This window comes from Pelobates fuscus, chromosome 7, assembly GCF_036172605.1.
Source record: "Pelobates fuscus isolate aPelFus1 chromosome 7, aPelFus1.pri, whole genome shotgun sequence".
Classification (NCBI taxonomy): Eukaryota; Metazoa; Chordata; class Amphibia; order Anura; family Pelobatidae; genus Pelobates; species Pelobates fuscus.
The window spans coordinates 171,439,158-171,462,506 of record NC_086323.1 but is presented as its reverse complement, the minus strand read 5'-3'; the positions used below and the strand labels follow the sequence as shown (position 1 = coordinate 171,462,506).

Sequence of the window (23,349 nt, the reverse complement as noted above, 5' to 3'; positions counted from 1 at the left end):
CACCACCCAATGTGTCCACTGATCGCCTTCACCAGTTAAGCTCAGTGTCTTGAGAGTGCCATCATCCAGCTTGTACATCGTTCAGAGACAAATGCACAGAGTGGAATTAGATCCTGCGGCTATTAACTGGTGTGTCTTGTTTACTGAATAGGGGCACTGTTTTATAAATCACAAACCAGATATTCTTATCTGTCCACAGGCTCAGAGATCCTGTACAATAAGATGATACAAACTCGAACCAGACCAGTGCTTTACAGACTACAGCTTAAAAAGAAGGAAAGAAGAGGTTGCATAAAGCCAACAGACAAAAAAAAAACCGTCTTAGTAAATAGTTTATAGTATACAGTAAACTGGCATTTTTAGTATCTTCTTTCGATTAAACATTTAAAAAAATTTGAACAGTGTTGCTTTATCCTGCATTGTACTAACCAAAGCTATAGTCTGACATTCCCACAGCACATTTTAAAGAGATACTCAGTTAGAAATCCACTACATCTTAACATAGTGCTTTTATTATTATTATTGGTATTTATATGGCGCCAGCTTATTCCGCAGCGCTTTACAATTAGAGGGGAATTTATGCATATATGCTATTAGTTTTCACAGAACATAGAAACAGGGTACCACTATCACTACAATATTAGTATAGTTACCAATGGAGAAAGTATATCCTTATGAAAGAAGAAGGAAAAAACTAAAACAAAAAAAAAATCATCATAGTGCACTATAAATTTTTTTCTTGTTGTATTAAAGCAAAATAAATCACACATTAAAAAGAGACACATTCTACTTAGATGTGCAAAAGCGCATAAAAGGAATCCCACCAACTGGATGAAAGGCAGTTCGTTTCCAATGTTTCCAAGTGAAGTTGTCACAGGGTCCCAACCTCAGAATTCGTAAAAGGGGCTATCACCAGACCAGTTTTGGGATTTGCTGCTCAACTCTGCTCGACGTTTTTCATCTCAGAAGACTTCTTCAGAAAGCAGAGGTGAGCAGCAAATCCCCAAATATGTCTGGTGGCAGCAGACAAGTTCCAAGGTTGGGGCCCTGTGACAACATTTACTTTGGATTTTGCCCAGTCCTATCCCTTCTCCTGGCCAGCCATCCTCACTTATATTCCAAGAGATTGCGGTGTTCAGTCTGAGTCTGATCTGTGCATGGTCCTGACCTCTTAGACTGAATATAACAATCCCAAAGGTCAGCAAGCAGCAGACACCAGTCAGAACATAGGTGGCTTTTAACAGGTAGACTAGGCAGCCACATCAGGCATTCACCTGATGCCTATTCTGCCTTATAGGAAACCCATCCCTGCTTGTCTGACAATGTTAAACAAATGTCATTGCTGTCAAAAACAAATCTCTAGTAACTGTCAAACCGACAGCCACTAAAACCATTTCCTCCTTTAGATTTAAAGGAAGAAGAAGACTGACAGGTTGTGGTGATTGCTACGTATGCACCACGTCAGCAATGCTTCTCTGTGAGAAACTTTGGAATGGACAAAGATCATCAATGTTTAGGAAATCCAGGTAGGTGGATCAGGCTGCAGAGAGGAAACGGTCTCTGCTGGTTACAGGTAAATTTAATTGCTTTTCACAACTTGGTGTAGGATCAGGATAACTTGTCCCCAGCAAATCCACCCACATAAAAGTATATGTATACAGAGTAAAAATGCCACTCAGTCAGAGTCATTTCTGGATTTCTCCAGTCCCGATCACGTGATCTCTCAGTGTCCGCCTCTCTAGTGACCCCTTGCGTAACGAGTTTCGCTTGCCTTCTCGGGCTTCTTCTGCTTCTTCACGGATCACTATTTTGCTGGGCTAATGTCCGTCGTCCCCGTCACGCAAGGCGTCACTAGAGAGGCGGACCCTGAGAGATCACGCGATTGAGACCGACGAAACCCGGAAGTGATTGAGTGGCGTTTTACGCTGTATACATATAATTTTATGTGGGTGGATTTGCTGGCATACCCACTAATTGCAAAGTAAGAGTTTTTAACCATTTTTAAAATAAAGTGTTTGTGATACTATTCAATTAGGGATTTCTGCTTCTTTGTCTCACATTGCATAGAACCATTCATCTGATGATATACTCATCTGGGGACAAGTTATCCTGGCCCTTTTGGCATAGTGTGGGAAGCTTCCCTCTCAAGTAGCCAGGGGTGGTAGGGCTCTGGTCCATGTGAGTTCTCTCCTATACCCCCATTGTGTTTTATGTACGAATTCAGATAGTCTGCACTATATTTTTATTTTATTACTCATTTCAGCTTTCTAATCAGTTTAACCCCTTAAGGACACATGACATGTGTGACATGTCATGATTCCCTTTTATTCCAGAAGTTTTGGTAATATCATATTTATTGTGGACTCTGTATCACTGTGTTACAGCGCAGCTAAACTGAGTCTTACCACACAATCTCTACAATGCTTACACATGCTTGGTTTCCTTTAATGAATGCTTACTAGAGAAAGATGACAAAGTATACAACATTTTAGACAAATGATACATTTTACAAGAAATTGTTTTAAATCTGGCAAATGCAATTAGCTTTTTGTACTTGGAAATGACATCATAGCCATCTTAAGTATTAATGACTCTCAGAAAATGGAATTTAAAGTTAAAGTACAAGCACCTCCATAACCACTACAGTGCATTAGGATGCCAATAATGCCTTGCTCCCTATACAACCAAGCATTCTGCTAGCATTTCCTGCTTCTCTATTACATTGTCTGCCTACCTTTAAGTCATCAGAAATAATCACCTCTAAATCCCTTTCCTCAGATGTTGAGGTTAGGACTCTATCAAATATTCTGTACTCTGCCCTTGGGTTTTTACGTCCAAGATGCATTATCTTGCACTTATCCACATTAAATGTCAGTTGCCATAACTCTGAGCATTTTTCTAGTTTACCTAAATTATTAGCCATTTGGCTTATCCCTCCTGGAACATCAACCCTGTTACATATCTTAGTATCATCAACAAAAAGACACACCTTACCATCAAGACCTTCTGCAATATCACTAATAAAAATATTAAAGAGAATGGGTCCAAGTACAGATCCCTGATGTACCCCACTAGTGATTGACTACAACAACCTGTTGCCTGTCACTCAGCCACTGCCTTACCCATTCAACAATATTGGAATCCAAACTTAAAGATTGCAATTTATTGATAAGCCTTCTATGTGCAATAGTGTCAAAAGCCTTACTGAAATTGAACGCATAGAAAAATTCAGGATGGCAGGCAGGCACCAGTAGCAATGCCATTACTCACACAGTTCTCCACTACCTTCTGACTGGCGCTTGGCTGCACTTGATCCCATTGCGCGCAGGCGCAGCGTCTGTGCGCTCCCGGCCCCTACAGTGTGCGTGGAGACACGTCAGAGAAAGGAAGTGGGGCAGGGAGGCAGAGTATCCGTCCCAGGAGGCCCTTCACCGCGTTTTATTTGCACAGCAGGAAGTAGGGCTGATACAGGGAGTAACAGGATGCGCTTGTATGCAAGTTCCTAACATCAAATCTGGCCCTCAATTCTGAATGTTCTTCCTTTGCTAGAGAGAAGGAAAAAATGGGGCAAAAACTAGAGGAGCTAAATTATGTATAAGCAATTCACATGGTCCTTTATTAGCTAACTAGCTGAAATCCAGCCATTCCTAAGATCTTAAGTCTTAAAATCAGATAAAGAAGCACTTAAAAGGTCAATTAGCTTTCATGCCTAATAACAGATTAAAAGTCAGCCATATGCTCTTTAGTAATAAGATCATCTTACTGCGTCAATTGGTCACTACAGTTAAAGCAAGCATCGTAAGTAAATCAACAGGGAGCCAGGACGTGAAATGAGAAACTAGACAATAAGCTATATGTAACACACAAGTATATAAGCGGCCTACTTTCAGCATTTTGACAGAAACGATAAGAAATACACATAAGCAAAGAATTGGACTGCACAAGATGCACAGCACACCCACTAAATTGAAGCGTGGATTAAGGCCAATAACTTCCCTCTTTCTAGTGTTAAGCCTAAAAAGGTGGCAACGATTTACGGCGAACCTATTTCTAATTGCACCTTGGTGGGGGTAAGGGCGAGATCCAAACTAGGAAAATTCTCTCTGGATCAATGAGAATATGAAACAGTTACCTATAGACCTTACACAATAGAAAATAAAATTGATAGTATTATACTTGCATTATTGACTGAACTCCATAAAGCTTCTGAACAAAACTAGTTGCTTCAACATTATTAATAAGATGTGTTTTTTTATTATTAATTTGCCATCATATTTTACTTAAAATTGTTTGCTAGCCAAAGCCAGGCGAAGTTTGGGAATTTTGTTAACTCTTGCAGTTCTATATGCACGGATGGAGAGTAATTTGGATTGTGAAACACAGTCACAAAGGAACACATTCTTCTTTTGTAGAACAATCAGCTGCAGCTCAATACAAAGACTCATTCTCAGTGTCTTATTAGCATTCAGGCTCTTAAAAGGTGCATTGTACAAAACCCATTAATATATATAATAAATAAAGCACTCCTCAGGGATTTTATCAAGGTGAAGTAAGCAATCAACGTTTCGACCCTCCTGGGGATAAAAATCCAGGAGGGTCGAAACGTTGATTGTTTACTTCAATACACCTTGATAAGATCCCTGAGGAGTGCTCTATTTATTTTCTATTTATATATGCACTGGAGGCACCCGGGTAATTTCTGTTTAAAAAAAAAAATACTTTTTGTTAATGGTGAGTGCCAGAGCTGTGACATATTTATATATATATATATATATATATATATATATATATATATATATATATATATATATATATATATATATATATATATATATATAAGTGTAATTCCATGCTACTAGCCTGGCCTCAAATATTACTTGCCACTGTAAGCCATAGTATATCCTGCAAAAGTGAAATTCTGCTTGCCAGAGCCAATGGCTTTAGCACAGTTTGTTTAATTAAGAATTTTGTTTATAGCCTGCTATAACCAGCCTGCAACAGCCTCCTGTGTGCGATTAAGGTTTAACTAACACAGCAGGAAAATAAAAAAACTTTCAAAGTAAAACCACACACTGTGCTTTCACATTTGATTAAAAATTATTCATTTTTTCATGCAGGTTGTTGCCAGGGGAGGTGTGGCTAGGCTGCATAAACAGAAACAAAATAATGTATCTCCTAAATGACAAACTTGAGCAGTGACACTGCACGGGCATGAACTATTCAGCAATACTGCTTTGTTAAGATCAAGTTGTTTTGGTGCTAAGAGTAGCCCTTTAAGCATGCAGCTGGTGTGTTTTCCACTATTCTGTTTCTTTACATCTGGAACGTGGACATTTTTTACCATGTTCTGTAATCAAATGCCCAGTTGTCATTAAAATATTCCATGTGTAGCAAGTAGACCTTTCCATTTTTTGTATACATCAAGTGACAGCTCCCAATTTATCACATCATCAATAAGAATTTAAATATTACCAAATAAATCTACACGCACAAAAGTATCCATAAACAAAAATATTTATTTTCAGATAATAAGAGTTGGATAATTCAATGCATAGTCAAACAATCACAACAAAAACCCACACATTTTATTTAAAAAAGAAAAAGCCCTACGTAACTTAGCGATATGCAGTGGTAACACACATACATTCGGCAAATATTTTAGGTAGTCATTGTGCAGACACCAACGCCATGCTGTCCACATTATAGCGGATTGAGAGTATTACTCATTACAATTAAAAATTCCCAATTCTTTATCCAACATAATCACGTTTACAAAGGAAGCACAGCAAAACCAATCCTGTAAACCAACAGCATTAATTATCCCCCTTGAAAACATCCAATTATGCTCATTTTGAATTGATAAAAACATAAAATATGAACATTTCAGAATGATATCTAGACCAAAGTCAGACAATGAGTAGCCTGGATGCTACTATAAAAAAAGACCACATTATGATCCAGTTTTTCAGTGTTTCCTCCACTATATGGGAGCTGCGTTCCTTGGAGATGCGATTTAAGGGCTTTGCAAAGGCAGTTTGCTGTTTACTTTTTAAAGACACAGAAGTTTCATAAGAGGGTGCCCTCTTAAGAGGCACTTTGAGATGGCACAGGAGGGTCCTGCTCCTCTGGTTCAGGAGGAGGAGGGGGAGGAGGATTCGGTGCAGCCTCCTCTTTTGTCTGAGCAGCCAGATATTCATGTATAGCTTTTTCTATCTGTGGACGGAATATATGATTTAGCTTAGGGTCTACAGCTTGTGAAATGATTCTATCAACGCCAGCTTCAAGCATGCCCGACTGAAAAACACTCTGCCTCAGTCCGTTACGCAGCTGGTTTTTGTTCATGCCAGCACTCCATTCCTGTTTGTCCAGGTAAGTCGATACAAAGTTGTCCACTTTCTGTCGTAGGTTTTGGTAAGCTGGCTTTGTATCCACATCGGCTAGACAATCTCTACGAAAGCCATCAAACAACCCCCGGCTCTTCAGCTGCCCAACAATTAAAGCAATGAGCTGTGCGTCTCCAGGGGGGAGAGAAGCTGCATTAGCGACGCCCCCTGCTGATGAGGAGGCATTTGTACCACTGCCACTCTCTGCCATGGTTTTTGTGCGCTTTGTTTAGCTTCCAATACGTTAAACGCCAAATCTAACCTACAATACAAAGCAAGGAAATAATTTCAAACATCAATAGAAGAAAAAAAAAAAAAAATTCTTAAAGATGAACAACTTTAAAATATATTCACAAACCTCTCTGCAGTTTTCTAACACTGTTGCGCTGAAGACCAATTTGAAATAAAATGATTGCCTAAAAGAAAAAAAAAAAGAAAGAAAAATGGTTTTGTTATTTTTTTGCAAAGTTATTCCTAAAGAATGAGTTCACTTACCACATTCTGGGTGACAGTGATGTTACATTCTAAAAAGTAGTGCAAACATGTAAAAGAGGCATGGTGACCAATGGACCATGCCTGCTGGTTCACCTGGTTTCCATGGGCACTTCCCACTTTTAGTACGTTAGAACAGTTTTTAGAACACACCACTTTAAGAAATCTTTCCCTCTGCACCTATACATATGTTTTCTATCATTGGCATAACTCGAGCTAAGCAGCTTAATACTCTACATTTATAACTATTCATTAAAAAATATAAAAAAAAATCTTCATATACTGCTTAATAATATATTGGTTATGTCTTAAAAATAAGCCAATTTAACTCTCCAATCCAATTCTCAATGTGTACAATTTATAATAAAATTATGCTAATAACTTATGCATTAATAGACAACAGGTGAAAACAGAATTTACAAAGAGGAATTGAGCGCTTGCGTAATTACTGATGCAGTCTAATCGGCAGCTAAGCAACCGTGTCCGGTTTCTCTTTTCTCCGGGTTAAGTAAAAGACAGATGAAACAATATGGTAGGTGGAACGCCTTAAATGTCCTTGGAAGTTAATATAATGACATGAAAAGGAAAAAAAAAAAACGAGAACGGATAGTGTAATATCCCTTATTTTATCAATATTACAAGAACTAAGATGTGCACTTACACTTTTCAGGAGCTTAAATCCAGCTGCCACTTGAGCAGCATGATCCAAGCCTATGGATATAGTGTAGTTCTTATGTACCCAATAGTAATTTCTTGTTGGATATCTCATATAGGTGGAAGGAGAACAAGATAAAAATAGTAATATAGTGTAGAATTTACTATATAGGATTCCAGTAGGCAAGTATATGGAATTACACGCATGTGTTATGGAGCCGAGCAATGGCACCGAGGATGTAGTGTGGAGTGATATGATCCCCACTCCTGGATATGTGGGTGGTGCAGATTCTAATCTGTGCAGATATAAGAGAAAAACAAATATATATATAGTGCACAGAGTGATGTAAAAAAATAAATGAAAATGTACTTAGTCCTAAGTGCATAGGTGGCTTGTATCCCCACAAAGGATGTAGAGTTTAGGAAGCAGCAGTATAAAAGGTCCAATATATATATATATATATATATATATATATATATATATATATATATATATATATATATATATATATATATATATATATATATATATATATATATAAAAGTACTTTATTATTAAAACAAAAAAAATATTTGTAATAAAGTAAAATCTAAGTCTACTGTTTTACCCTGAAGTGGGCTTTATCAAAACAATATAGTTACCAAAACAAGGGACAATATAGTTACCAAAACAACTTTAGCTTAATTAAGCAGTTTTGGTGTATAGATCTGCACCTGCAGTCTCACTGCTCAATTCTCTGCCATTTAGGAGTTAAATCACTTTGCTTATGCACCCTAGTCACACCTCCCTGCATATGACTTGCACAGCCTTCCTAGACACTTCCTGTAAGGAGTCATCTAATATTTATCCTTCCTTTATTGCAAAATCTGTTAAATTTAGATCTTCTTATCTCCTGCTATGTCAATAGCTTGCTAGACCCTACATGAGCCTTCTGTATGTAATTAAAGTTCATTTTACACAGCATGAGATAAAAACTTTTAAACTTAGTTACATCTGACAAAGTGAAACCAGTTTTTATTTTTTATGTAGGGTGTGTCAGTCACAGTCAGGGAAGGTGTGGCTAGGGCTGCATAAACAGAAACAAAAGTGATTTAACTCCTAAGTGGCAGTGGATTGAGCTGAGACTTCAGAGGCATCAGCTATACACTAAAACTGCTTAATTAGGCCAAAGTTGTTTTGGTGACAATAGTGTTCCTTTAAGCAATTTATAATTTATTATTTCATTTTTTTTTTACACTTTTACATCACGGTGTGCACTATATATATTCCTCTTCGCTTTTATATCTGTACAGAGAGAATATGCACCACCCACATATATCAGAGTCGGGATTATACCACTTAGCACTACATCCTAGGAGCCATTGCTAGGCTCCATAACACGCGAGTTTAATATGTTTTATTTTTTAAATTTTTTTTTTTTATTACCTACTACTGGAATTCTATATAGTAATTACTACACCATATTACTATTTTTATCTTGTTCTTCTTCTTCTACTTATATGATATAATTTACCCGACAAGTAGTTACTACTGGATACAGAAGAACCAAGTTATATCCATAGGTGGGAGTCACATCACTCAGGTGCTTAAGTGGGAGCTGGATTTAAGCGCCTGAAAAGTGCAAGTGCACATCTTATCCCTTATTTTATCATCTCAAAGTGACTACTACACTATTCGTTTGCATTTTTCTCTTTTCTTGTCGGTACATAAATCTCCAAGGCCCTCCCACCTACCATTTTGTTTCAACAGGTAAAAACAGCCTGCACAGTCTGTTTTTAAAAAGGGTCATACCAGGCACAGCCACAGCTTTAATGTATTTGATAGGTTTTAGACCCTTAAAAAATGTTTTTGCATGCATTCAACTTTATAGTTTTTGCATAACAAATGTTTTTCAGAATGTTGCACCATTGGAAAGCATCCTTCACCATTCTAGAGACTCTTAACAGCTCAGTGAGCTGAACTCCTGTAAGACAAGCAGCTTCCATTAGAAGGAGATGATGCTCTTATAATATTCGACCATCACTCAGCGTAAACCTTCCAGTAGCCAGAGAAACCTCATATTCTAGTCCACGTCACACATTTTGTTGATAAAACATTTTTTGACTGAGAAATATGGCATTACCTTGGCCGCCTATACTCCAATAGTAGAATTGGCACTGGCAAAAGCAGGACAACTATGTAATTTAGCCACTGTGGCCAGTTCGATGGAGTCTGATTAATATTCTGTACCTGTTCCAACCAGTATGAAAATTTGAGTCCCAACCCTGGGGTTAAGAAACACAGACCTCAAGTGGCAATGCACTCTCCCCCAGGAGAACGGAAATGGGCAGATGTGGAGTCTCATGACGGGCGCGGACATTCCACAGCTCCTCATGTGGGTCCCTAAAGAACACAGACCCGAGATAAGGGTCACCTTCCCGACTATAATCAACTCCTTGAGGATGTGGGACTCTCTTAAACATAAGTTTCACTTAGCATCTGACCCGTCTCCTCTAATGCCATACTTACGCAATAAGGCCTTTGCCCCCGGAATGACAGCTAGAGCCTTCAAAAACTTAGAGCAAATAGGGCTACAACGCATTTGCCAATTGTATCAGGGAACAGAGATCATCACTTTTGATACGTTAAGACAGCGGGGCCACCTTGCCCCCTCAGATTTAAAGATTACGCAAAATTAGCACACATCAAAGCGGCAGCCCTGCAAAAGATGACTTTCTTTGAACGCATTTGCCTTCAAGAAACCTTACCTAAAGGCATGATAACGCTTATGTATGCTCACCTCTGTTCAGAAGCCAGGGATTGGGGTAAACTAGCCTACACGGATCAATGGGTGAAAGACCTAGGGGAAACACTGGAAGGCATAGAATGGCAAGAGATTTGGGAGGCTAACCATACCTCTTCCGTATGTGTTACCCTACAGGAACAATCTGTAAAAACTATGCTTCGCGGGTATACTACACCAGTTAAACTACATCAAATGACAAAAAAACCCTATAGATGTGTGCTGGAGGGGCTGCGGCCTGCGGGGGACTTATGTCCACATGTGGTGGGAATGCCCTCAGATGGTCAAATTTTGGAAACTAATACAGGCCCTGTTGTCGCAGGTTTTTTCTAGAACCCCAGACCTAGATCCATGGCTATCCTTATTAAACAGATCCATAGATGGTTGGACTAGACGTGAACAAAAGCTCATCCACAAAATTACGTTAGCAGCTAGGAGAGCCGTAGCCTCAGAGTGGCTTAAACTGGACACACCACCCATGGCAGGAGTCATAAACAGGATAAAAGAGGTCCACTTGATGGACAACCTAACGGCTAGGATAAGGGGCTCTTTAAAAACTTTTCAGAAGATCTTGGAACCCTGGGAAAACTCTAACCTGGGAAGTTAATACGAACATGACCCGTCTGACAAACTGCCCACTCCTTTCATGGAAAGCTCCCCCCCCTCGCCACCCTTTCGGATCTTTACCTTTCTTTCTTTCTATTCTTTAATGTTTCATAAAAATCGAAATATTGACTACCATGAGGCATTCCAGAGAGACGGACATATATCACAAACATGGAACGTAAGAATTGTTTGCGATCTCTCCTATCCATACACCGCCGTGTTCGGCGATCTCCGATGATGGAGCACAATAATGCTTAGCACATGATCAATAAAGAGAAAGCCAGGAACAACCTATAACAACACGCAAATCAGACACGACAATTACGGTCCATATGTCATTACACTAAGCTTTATATGTCAAAGAGCGGTATATGCGATCTGATATAAAACGGTTTCTGTTCTTAACCGAATATATCTGCTAATTATGGTCTCCTTTATTGTATGTCAATACAAAAAAAAAAATATATATAAAAAAAAGAATTAAAAAAAAAAAAAAAAAACACAGACTCTATACCTTGCACATATTGACTTCTCTAAAAACAGTCATTGAGAGTTTAGTCTGCAGTCATCAGTTACCATCACAACATGGCCATTCTGAGGCCCAAAGAAAGAGTGCAAAAAGACTGGGATGCAGGTTTAGTTCATAATCAGGTAATCATTTAATATACCATTCTATAGCCCACAATACTAGCACCACAAAAGCAGTCTTTTAGAATGCCAATAAGCAAAGAGAATTCCTGAATCAGACTCTAGGCAGTGATTATTTTGATTGAATGTAAAAAAGCACACTGCAAATTCATAGCAATAAAAAAAGAACAAACATTTATTCCTACTTTATAGTGTCCTAACTACTTATACTATGGTCATCCCCCTCCCCCCACCCTCATGCTTTCCCAGTAAGGGTTAAAGTAAGCGATTTATTTACCCAATATCCTGCAGCACTCTGGCCTGGCTCATGTGGCTCTGCATCTATGGCTAAGATCACCAATTGTGATGAATTCAGTTAATCCAATGCTTCTCATGCGGAAGCATTAAGAGGCTAGTGCGGCGGACGGCGCAAAATCCTGGTCCAGCTGCAGCATTTGTTTAACAACCGAGCTTGACTCAACATGAAAGCGCCTCTAGTGGTTGTCAAAAAAACCGTCAGTAAAAGTGTGTGAATCCAGCAATCATAACATTGCCATGTATACTAAACTGTGGTGGAATCTCGGTAAAAGTAAATTTAGTAGGCCGAGATTACCACGTGGCATGTGTACGTGCATATGCTGACGTATCGATCAGTTGGTTGCACGAGGCAAGATACGATCAGTAGTGTACGGAGCATGTGCAAGAATACAGGATGTAGTATTCCCCTCCTCCATTGTGCTGGACAGGCCATGCGGTCAAGCAGGAAGTTAATTCTTATTTGTATTGATTGGTCAAGAGAATGTGCGGGTGGAGCTTAATATGGGAGGAGTTATGTGCCTATATAAGGAGCCTGCACTATTGTCCGGGGCTCAGAACTTGCTGTATTTTGGTGACATTAGTCCCTCTGAGTCCCGATCGGTGATCCAATAAAGAATCTCTTCCTTCCTGAAGAAACCTGTGTCCATCTCTCTGTGCTTTGCTTCCGTCAGTTTCTCCGGTATCATTTGGTGCATTGGCCGGGAAGCTCATCGTTCAACGGTAGCTGAGAGGCAGAGGCGTGAGACGGTCTATCTTTGCCCACGTTCTCTACGGCTGCACCCCTGAACTTCTGCGTGGACCTCCCTTCGTCTCGGCGCCACTGGTCTGTTGTCCAGGAGATCATCGGCCTCTACGTAAGAAGTGCTGGGGTGTCCCCGTCGATGAGTGTGAACTCAGGTTCAGGAACGAGGAGGTAAGACAACTGCTGTTTTAGACGGCAGACCCACTAGGGGTATACCGATTATGCGGTAGGCCCATAAGGGGTTATTTGTGTATGGAATCTGCCCCCTCTGTCGGAGGGAAGGAGCGAAGGCGCACCGCTCAATCGAACGCTCTTTAGTCAGACCGTTTGATTTGGTTAGTCAGGCGGGGTTCTGGTGTAAATAGCCCTAGCCGGACACCGGTGTCTTGTCTAGACTAGCGTTCTAGGGTGTATATTACGTTCGCTAGGTCGGAGGGACCGGGAGACTAAGCGGCGCCTGTGTAAATTCGGTTCGCTAGCTCTCAACCTATCTTGGCTAAGTGGGAAGGCGTGTAAATTTGGAACCCACTAGATTTTTGATAGTAATCGACTAAGAGGCGTCTGTGTAAATTCGGTCCTCTAGCTCGCTATATGTGGTGCTTGGGCAGTGTGGCTAACCAAAACGGGTGTACATAGTTTTAGGTAGTCCATTCAAGGTACTGGCCAATAGTTTAGTTGGGAATTGTAAATGTGTTAAAGATTGTTTAGTAAAGTGTATATCTTGTTAGATAGCGCGAGCTCAGCCGTCTAGCGAGAGTGTTAATAGTGTGTTGCTGTATCATAGTGCACGGTACCATAACCCTGTATATTTACTGACACTGTATATAAGTACTAATCATTGTCGTCTATTGCATGTTTAACACCATAACCACTAATAATTGTATTGTGACCTTAAATTGTGCTTTGACCTATGCTAACCGTACTGTAACCGCTATTTGTAAAAGACGATGTTACTGGGGTGTGTTATAGACGGGTAATTCATATATAGAGAATTATAGCGTGGGTGACTGTATAGTTTCGCCAAAGGGCATAATATTGATTATCTAGTGACTGGTGTAACAGCTGTGTGTGTATGGGAATTCCCTGAGTGTTTATTGTGTTATTGTGTACGTTTCACTTGGTAACCGTACCACGTGGTGCTGTTGCCAGAGGAAATGGGTGTGACTGTTGAAAAGTACACGTGCATAGTATTCGTTGTCAACGACGTTCCATTGATAAGTATGGGCGCGTCGCAGTCAACGATTCCGGATCCCTTAGGTTGTATGGTGAAGAATTTTAAAAAGGGATTCAAAACATGTGATTTTGGGGTTAAAATGTCTCCTGTACGTTTGGTCACTTTGTGTACTAGGGAGTGGCCTACTTTGGTTGCGGCATGGCCGCCACGTGGCAGTTTGGATCCAACTCTGGTACAGCGCTTACACGTGGCTGTATCAGGTAGGCCTGAACTTTACGGGCAGTTTCCTTATATTGATTGTTGGAGACAGGCCGTAAATGACTCGCCAAAATGGATTCAGACATGCCACGAGGAGCAATGTCGCCTCATGGTGGCTAGGACTTGTTTGTCCACTAGGACTGGTGTTAGGCCCATTTTGGACACGCCCCCTGAGTCCGAGATCCCTTTGCCGCCCCCTTACTTTCCTTTAAGAGGAAGTGACGCGAATGCAGGAAGTCCTGCACCCCTTCCCCCATTGCCCCCATCCACTTCCGCTTCCTCCTCTAGTACAGAATCCACTCCCTCTCGTACTAAATCTCCCCTTCCGGAACCAGAACCAACCCCCATTAGATCTGAATATCCTGATTTGGCGCCACTTCAGACTTCCGGTCAAGCTTCTTCTAGCTCGGCTCGAAGTGTTCTATTTACTAACTTTTCCCAAAACCAAGCTCCCACATCCTCATGCTTTATTACCCCCCGACCGGAACCTCTAACTGACGCCCCTCTACGTAGCCCCATACTAACCCGACAACTGACCGGTACCCAACAATTAAAACATTATCAGATGCCTCTTCGTCTGAATCCCGGGTCAGCCTATATCGATGCCGCAGGTCAAATGGCACATGCTGACCCAGTCTTCGTATATGTCCCGTTCACGACTACCGATCTCTTGAATTGGAAGACCCACAATTCCTCGTATACTGAGAAACCACAAGCTATGACTGATCTGTTCACCTCGATAGTTCAGACACATAACCCGACATGGGCTGATTGCCAGCAGTTATTAATGACTTTGTTTAACAATGAGGAAAGGACAAGGATTAATCAAGCGGCCATTAAAGCGCTAGAGGATAGAGCCCGTGCTTTGAATCAAGCCAATCCAGCAGCATGGGCCGCAACACATTATCCTAACACCGATCCCGACTGGAATGTAAATGGTGCTGATATGGTTCAACTCAGAGCCTATAGAGACACTATAATTGCTGGCATGAAAGCCGGAGGAAAGAAAGCCATTAATATGTCGAAGACAGTTGAGGTGATTCAGAAAAGTGATGAAGCGCCCAGTGTCTTTTATGACCGATTATTGGAGGCATACCGCTTGTATACCCCCTTTAATCCGGAAGACGCAGATAATTCCCGAATGGTGAACTCCGCCTTTGTCAGCCAAGCTTACGGAGATATTAAGCGCAAGCTACAAAAGTTAGAAGGGTTTGCAGGTATGTCTATCACCCAACTAATGGAGGTAGCGAATAAAGTGTATATGAATAGGGAAACAGAAAGTAAGAAAGAAGAAGAGCGCAAGATGCGTAAAAAGGCAGATATGTTAGCGGTAGCGATCGTAGGCGTAGATAGACGGGGCCTAGATAGAGGCGATAGTAGATGGAATAGGGAGCCTTTGAGTAGGAATCAGTGCGCGTATTGCAAGGAAGAAGGGCATTGGAGGAACGAGTGTCCACAAAGAGAGCAGTACGAGAGAGACCAACCCAGGGCAGGTTACGGAAACTTTAGAGGCAGAGCGAGAGGGAGAGGAGGCCCCGGAGGGAGTAATGGTAATAGAGGGAGCAATGGGAACAGAGGAAGTGTTAGGGAAGATAGGTATTTTCCAGCAGCGCAAAGGTCCCGCGATAGAGAAGGTAGGGACTTTGTGGGATTGGCTGACACGGTCATGGAGGACTATTGATACCGACCGGGCTCCATCCCCCTTGGTCGAGCGGAGCCTATGGTCGATGTATCAATAGGGGGAAAAAGGAGTGCGTTCATGATCGACACTGGTGCTGAACATTCAGTGGTGACTAATCTAGTTGCTCCTCCATCTGGAAGGACTATTACTGTAATAGGAGCAACTGGAAGAAGTGCTGAAAAACCGGTTCTTAAAAAAGTCGACTCTGTACATTGGGAGGCCACGTAGTAAAACATCAATTCCTTTATATGCCTGAATGTCCAGTCCAATTGCTGGGACGTGATATGCTATCTAAGTTACAAGCGCAGATTACGTTCCTACCAAATGGAACAACATCCTTAAAGTTTAATGGACCTTCAGGTATTATGACATTATCCGTACCAAAGGAAGAAGAGTGGCGACTTTATACAGCGTTGACTAGCCAAAACCCTAGGAGTGATGAATCCTTATTCAACATACCAGGAGTTTGGGCAGAGAACAACCCACCAGGACTGGCCCGCAATATTCCACCTATTAAAATCGAACTAAAACTTGGGGTCTATCCAGTGAGCCTAAGACAATATCACATCCCGCAGAAGGCTAAGAAGAACATCCAATCTTATCTGGATAAGTTCATACGGTATGGTATCCTAAAATTCTGTACTTCCCCTGGAACACCCCATTGCTGCCTGTTCAAAAGCCCGGTACAGATGAGTATCGACCTGTGCAGGACTTGAGAGCAGTCAATGACGCGGTTGTTAGTATACATCCAGTTGTACCCAATCCATATAACCTGCTTGCTTTAATTCCGGGCGGGGCTACTTACTTTACAGTCTTAGACCTCAAAGATGCCTTCTTTTGCCTCCGAATTGCCGCAGAAAGTCAATGTATTTTCGCTTTCCAATGGGAAAACGCTGTAACGGGCTCAAAACGCCAAATGACCTGGACAAGACTGCCCCAAGGGTTTAAAAATTCACCTACCCTATTTGGTTCAGCTCTAAGTCAAGATCTACTGGATTTCGAGTCCATCCCAGGAGAGTGTGTATTGTTACAATATGTAGATGACTTGTTGATAGCAGCAGTTACAAAGGAAATATGTCAGCAAGCAACGCACGATCTACTACACATTCTCTGGAAGGCAGGATACAAGGTGTCTAGAAAGAAGGCTCAGTTGTGTCTGCCAACTGTCAAATATCTGGGATTCCATATCTCTGAAGGTCAAAGAATTATGGGGCCAGAGAGAAAAGAAGCTGTGTGCCAAATACCGATACCCAAGAATAGAAGACAAGTGCGAGAATTCTTGGGGGCAGCAGGCTTCTGTAGGATATGGATTCCCAGCTCCGCGATACTGGCAAAACCTCTGTATGCAGCTATCAAAGGTACAGAGCACGACCCCTTCTTATGGACTCAAGAACAGCAAACGGCATTTGAAGATGTGAAGAAGGCTTTGATGAGTGCCCCAGCATTAGGTCTACCTGATCACACATGACCATTCTACCTGTATGTACATGAGCAAAGAAGAATGGCTGTGGGAGTATTGACACAGTACTTGGGATCATGGCAAAGACCTGTTGCCTACATGTCTAAGCAACTGGATGCAGTGGCCAGCGGACTTCCACCTTGTCTAAGAGCCGTAGCTGCAGCCGCCCTGCTGGTAGCTGAAGCCGATAAACTCACTCTAGGTCAAGAACTTTATGTATGAGTCCCACATGCAGTACAGACGTTGTTGGATTACAAAGGAAATCATTGGTTTAGTAATAGCCGTATGACCAAGTATCAAGCAATGTTGTGTGAAAACCCAAGAGTGCATTTAGAGACTGTAAACACCTTAAATCCAGCTACCCTTTTGCCACAACCTACTGAAAGTCAACATGATTGTTTGGAAGTAATGGATGAAGTATTTTCAAGTAGACCAGATCTTCGTGATTTTCCCATCCAGAACCCCGATGTTCAATATTATACCGACGGCAGTAGTTATGTGAAAGAAGGGATCCGTTATGCAGGATATGCAGTAACAACAATTGACAAGGTGATAGAAGCTCGGCCACTGGCAAAAGGAACATCAGCACAAAAGGCAGAATTGATAGCACTGACACGAGCGTTACAATTGGCTTAAGGTTTAAAGGACCACTCTAGGCACCCAGACCACTTCAGCTTAATGAGGTGGTCTGGGTGCCAGGTCCCTCTAGGATTAACCCTTTTTTTTATAAACATAGCAGTTTCAGAGAAACTGCTATGTTTATACTGAGGGTTAATCCAGCCTCCTAAACCTCTAGTGGCTGTCTCATTGACAGCCGCAAGAGGCGCTTGCGTGCTTCTCACTGTGAAAATCACAGTGAGAGCACGCAAGCGTCCATAGGAAAGCATTGTAAATGCTTTCCTATGCGACCGGCTGAATGCGAGCGCGGCTCCTGCGCATTCAGCCGATGACGTCGCAAGGAAGAAGGAGAGGAGGAGGAAAGCTCCCCGCCCGGCGCTGGAGAAAGAGGTAAGTTTAACCCCTTCCTCCCCCCAAAGCCCGGCGGGAGTGGGTCCCTGAGGGTGGGGGCACCCTCAGGGCACTCTAGTGCCAGGAAAACGAGTATGTTTTCCTGGCACTAGAGTGGTCCTTTAAGAGTGAACATCTACACGGACTCCAAGTATGCGTTTTTAACCACTCATGCCCACGGAGCTTTGTATAAAGAAAGAGGACTATTGAATTCAGAAGGCAAAGAAATCAAGTATGCAGCTGAAATCCTACAACTATTGGAAGCAGTGTGGGAGCCGAAAGAAGTCGGTATCATACATTGTCGAGCGCATCTGAGAGGAGATGGTGATGTAACTAAAGGAAATCGGATGGCAGACAGTACAGCTAAGCGTGCCGCTGAATCGGGAAGACAGGAATATGTGGGGCATATAGCTGCTCTTATACCAACTCCACTGTCTCAATGGACTCCAGTTTATACAGCTCAAGAAGAGGAGTGGTTAAAGACTGAACCTGGAAAGTATTTGGAGAACAAATGGTATCAGTTAGAAGATGGAAGAATAGTCATTCCAGCATCACTAGCGGTAGAAATTGTCCAAAACTATCACAACGGGACACATTCTGGGAGAGACAGCACAGAAGAATCTCTCAGAAAACATTTCTACATACCAAGATTGTCCAACTTGACTCAGGCCATTGTACGAAGATGTGTAACGTGTGCTAAAAATAATGCAAGGCAACGACCAGTAAAGCCACCAGGAGTCCAGTTTATGGGGGGACTCCCCATGTCCGATTTACAAATTGACTATACAGTGATGCCTAAATCGGGTGGACATCGTTACCTGCTGGTAATTGTGTGTACCTATTCAGGCTGGGTAGAAGCATGTCCTACTCGTACAGAGAAAGCAGGAGAAGTTGTGAGATTCCTGCTACGAGAAATAATACCCCGATATGGACTACCCTGCTCTATAGGATCGGACAATGGTCCAGCTTTTGTTCATCAGTGCCTACAACAACTGACTCATATGCTTGGTATAAAGTGGAGGCTTCATACGGCATATAGACCCCAGAGTTCTGGTAAGGTAGAGAGAATGAATAGAACTATTAAGAATCAGTTGGCTAAAATGTGTCAGGAAACCCAACTTAAGTGGAACGTTCTCTTACCCATAGCTCTATTGCGAATCCGCAGTACACCTACCAGAAGGATGGGCCTCTCTCCTTTTGAAATCATGTATGGGCGACCACCTCCCGTACTTGGTAACTTAAGGGGGGATTTGAGTCAGTTGGGAGAAGGAATTACCCGGCAGCAGGTTGTAGAGTTGGGTAAGACTATGGAGGAGGTACAGAAATGGGTACAAGATAGATTACCTGTGAATATTTATCCCCCAGTTCATAGTTACCACCCAGGAGACCAAGTGTGGATTAAAGAGTGGAATAATGTACCGTTAGGGCCCAAGTGGAGAGGTCCTTATGCTGTTCTTTTGTCTACCCCTACAGCGATAAAAGTAGCCGAAGTGACTCCGTGGATACATCACTCCAGGGTTAAACCAGCAGCAGTCGATTCTTGGCAAGTTACAGCAGATCCAGAGAATCCCTGCAAGATCCGGTTAAAACGCACGACTCAGTCGGAGTGACGAGGAACCTTGTGGATTACAAATTTTATTGTTTCAGGGATTTGGTAAAGTGAGTGTTTAGACGGCCATAATAAAGCCTGTCCGCTCACCGACGTATAGTGTATAAGCCAGGAAAAGTCTCGAAGGGACTCCTGTGAAGACGAGCAGAACTCCATTCCCTGCAGCCCTTACATCCTGGAAGCTGAGGTGCCTTCGCACGGACGAAGACTGAGGATGACGACGAAAGATGTGTTCTTGATAATGTTTATTTATGTGTATTTTTATATTCAGGAAGGTAGAGGTACCGACACTCCTAGCTGTGAGGTATGCATTAAGACTACAAGAACAGGTAACCATATTTCCCAAACCCTAATTTGGCATTCACAATACGAGTGTAAAGGAGATGTATCAAGATGTAGATACCTAAATATAGAATATAGTGTGTGCCATTTAGGAGTAGGAGAACCTAAGTGCTTCAGTCCAGAGTATCAACCTCGTACAATTTGGTTGACTCTCAGGAATGGAGATCCTCAGGGGACCCTAATTAATAAGACAGTATTAGAATCCGTACATTCTTCGGGTGTTCTGCTATTTGATGCGTGTAAGGCGATATCAAGTGGTAGAAAGCCGTGGAATGTATGTGGGGATCTTAGATGGGAGAGGACGTATGGGTCTAACGATAAATATATTTGTCCCAGTAGTAAAAATAAATATGTGAGTCCTAGATGCCCAAATAGAGATTATAACTTTTGCCCATATTGGTCTTGTGTGGGGTGGGCAACGTGGGGACAGACAGTAGACAAGGACATGATAGTGACTAAGTTGCCTACTAGCCCATATTGTAAGTCTATGGAATGCAATCCAGTCCATATACTTATAAATAACCCCGACAAGTTCTTAGACAAGTATGGTAATTTATTTGGGTTTCAAATATATGGGACGGGTTTAGATCCTGGGACAGTATTGTTTATAGGGATAGAGACTGATACGGTATCCTCCCAAACTCATCAAGTATACCATTCCTTTTATGAAGAGATGAGCATAGATAATAAGATCCCCCATAATGCTAAAAACCTGTTCATTGATTTAGCCGAAAGTATTGCCGGTAGTCTTAATGTTACCAACTGCTATGTGTGTGGAGGTACTAACATGGGAGACCAATGGCCTTGGGAAGCAAAGGAGGTAATGTCCGGTTCTGAGGCAGTTGACCAATTAATATCTACACAAGCCAATTATCATATGAGTGTTAGAGGTAAATCTGAGTGGAGATTAAAGACCTCCATCATAGGTTATGTTTGCATAGCAAGGAAAGGAATGATGTATAATACTTCTGTAGGAGAATTAACTTGTCTAGGGCAAAAAGCTTATGATGATGATACAAAGAATACAACTTGGTGGTCGGCTTCAAATGTCTCAGAACCATCTAACCCGTTTGCTAGATACGCCAATTTAAAGGATGTGTGGTTTGACCTATCCATCACATCTACTTGGAGAGCCCCAGCAAATTTGTACTGGATCTGTGGTAAGAAAGCCTATTCGGAGTTGCCACAGGACTGGGAAGGGGCATGTGTGTTGGGTATGCTCAAACCATCCTTCTTCTTGTTACCTATTGAAACAGGTGAGACTTTAGGTGTTAAAGTGTATGATGTGAATCATAGGAAGAAAAGGGGACCCATAGAGATAGGCGCCTGGGAAGATAATGAATGGCCTCCCCAGCGTATTATAGATTATTATGGGCCAGCCACGTGGGCAGAAGATGGTACCTTTGGTTATAGAACCCCTATTTATATGCTCAACCGTATTATACGATTACAGGCGGTGGTTGAGATTATTACTAACGAGACATCACAAGCGCTCAATCTTCTAGCGAAGCATAATACCAGGATGAGGACAGCAGTATACCAAAATAGATTAGCCTTGGATTACCTTTTGGCAGTAGAGGGAGGTGTATGTGGGAAGTTTAACCTGAGCAATTGCTGTCTTCAAATAGATGATGAAGGGCAAGCAATAGCTGAGCTTACTAGCCATATGGTTAAACTAGCGCATGTGCCTACTCAGGTATGGAAAGGGTATAATCCAAGTAGTTGGTTTGGTAGCTGGTATGAGTGGTTTGGAGGGCTTAAGGCAGTGGTAGGTGGAGTCCTACTGATTTTAATGTTGTGTCTACTCCTGCCGTGTCTTATACCCTTAGTAGTTAGGTCTGTGCAAAGCCTGATAGAAAATATAGCAGAGAGGAAGGCTGCTGCACAGATAATGGCAATTTATAAATATAAGGCTCTAGATCAGGGAGAACCAATGCAGGAAGATGAGTGTTGAAGATTCACATCATAAGATAAGTCTGGTCTGGTTCAAGGTAACTTGCGGTGTATGCAAACTAAGGTTAAGTGATGCCTCAAGTAATTGTGAAATATCAAGAGGCATCAAAGGGGGGAATGTGGTGGAATCTCGGTAAAAATAAATTTAGTAGGCCGAGATTACCACGTGGCATGTGTACATGCATATGCTGACGTATCGATCAGTTGGTTGCACGAGGCAAGATACGATCAGTAGTGTACGGAGCATGTGCAAGAATACAGGATGTAGTATTCCCCTCCTCCATTGTGCTGGACAGGCCATGCGGTCAAGCAGGAAGTTAATTCTTATTTGTATTGATTGGTCAAGAGAATGTGCGGGTGGAGCTTAATATGGGAGGAGTTATGTGCCTATATAAGGAGCCTGCACTATTGTCCGGGGCTCAGAACTTGCTGTATTTTGGTGACATTAGTCCCTCTGAGTCCCGATCGGTGATCCAATAAAGAATCTCTTCCTTCCTGAAGAAACCTGTGTCCATCTCTCTGTGCTTTGCTTCCGTCAGTTTCTCCGGTATCAAAACAGCAATGTTTAATTAATTAATGGGCTACTGCACCCAGACCACTTCACTCATTTAGTGGTCCTTTAAAGAGCACCTATCATAGTACACACAAACAAAAATATAATTGCTTTGGGAAAAAAAACAACTATATATTGAATTAACAGAATTGCTTGCAAAAGTATAGATTTTTTTTTTTTTTTTTAAATGCCATTTGAAGATATGATCCTCTCCGGTCACCTGCAATTTCTTTTCCGAATTAGAGGTCTATGTCGAGAACAGAGTGCCAAGAAAAAGAAGACTTGTATAAGTGGTTCTAGAAACTTAGGATGTCAGTGTCATTGGGGTAGATGTATCCTGCTTAGTTAAGTGATCCAAAACAGGGACAGGTGAATATATGCATTAACATCCATAATAAACAATAGGATAATATAGGATAGCAGTATTACACTCACAGGCAGTGTATGAATGATGCCCAGTTAGCAGTGGATAGGAGGTAACTAGTTGCTTAATAATTAAAATACCAGTTAACTACCGGTATATAACGCAGATCAACAATACATACACTATATAGATAAAAGTATTGGGGGACACCTCTTAATTATTGATTCTAGGCATTTCAGTCAGACCCATGGTCACAGGTGTATAAAATCTAGCATCTAGCCATGCAGTCTGCATTTACAAACATTTGTGAATACAAAAAAAAAAAAATGGGAACTGTGGTAAA

General features: G+C 41.7%; 1 protein-coding gene across 3 annotated transcripts in view; it reads right to left on the bottom strand.

Moving 5' to 3' along the window:
- Positions 1-5,498: 5,498 nt before the first annotated feature.
- The window catches only part of BOD1 (biorientation of chromosomes in cell division 1), a 35,490-nt gene continuing 17,639 nt past the window's right edge, over positions 5,499-23,349 (bottom strand). For all 3 annotated transcript variants that reach the window (XM_063426925.1, XM_063426927.1, XM_063426926.1), the window contains 2 exons: positions 6,742-6,799; positions 5,499-6,645 (listed from right to left, as the gene is read on the bottom strand). In XM_063426925.1, coding sequence (XP_063282995.1) covers positions 6,085-6,594 — 510 coding nt within the window. In that variant the 5' untranslated portion in view covers positions 6,595-6,645; positions 6,742-6,799 and the 3' untranslated portion in view covers positions 5,499-6,084. The remainder of the gene's footprint in view (positions 6,646-6,741; positions 6,800-23,349) is intronic.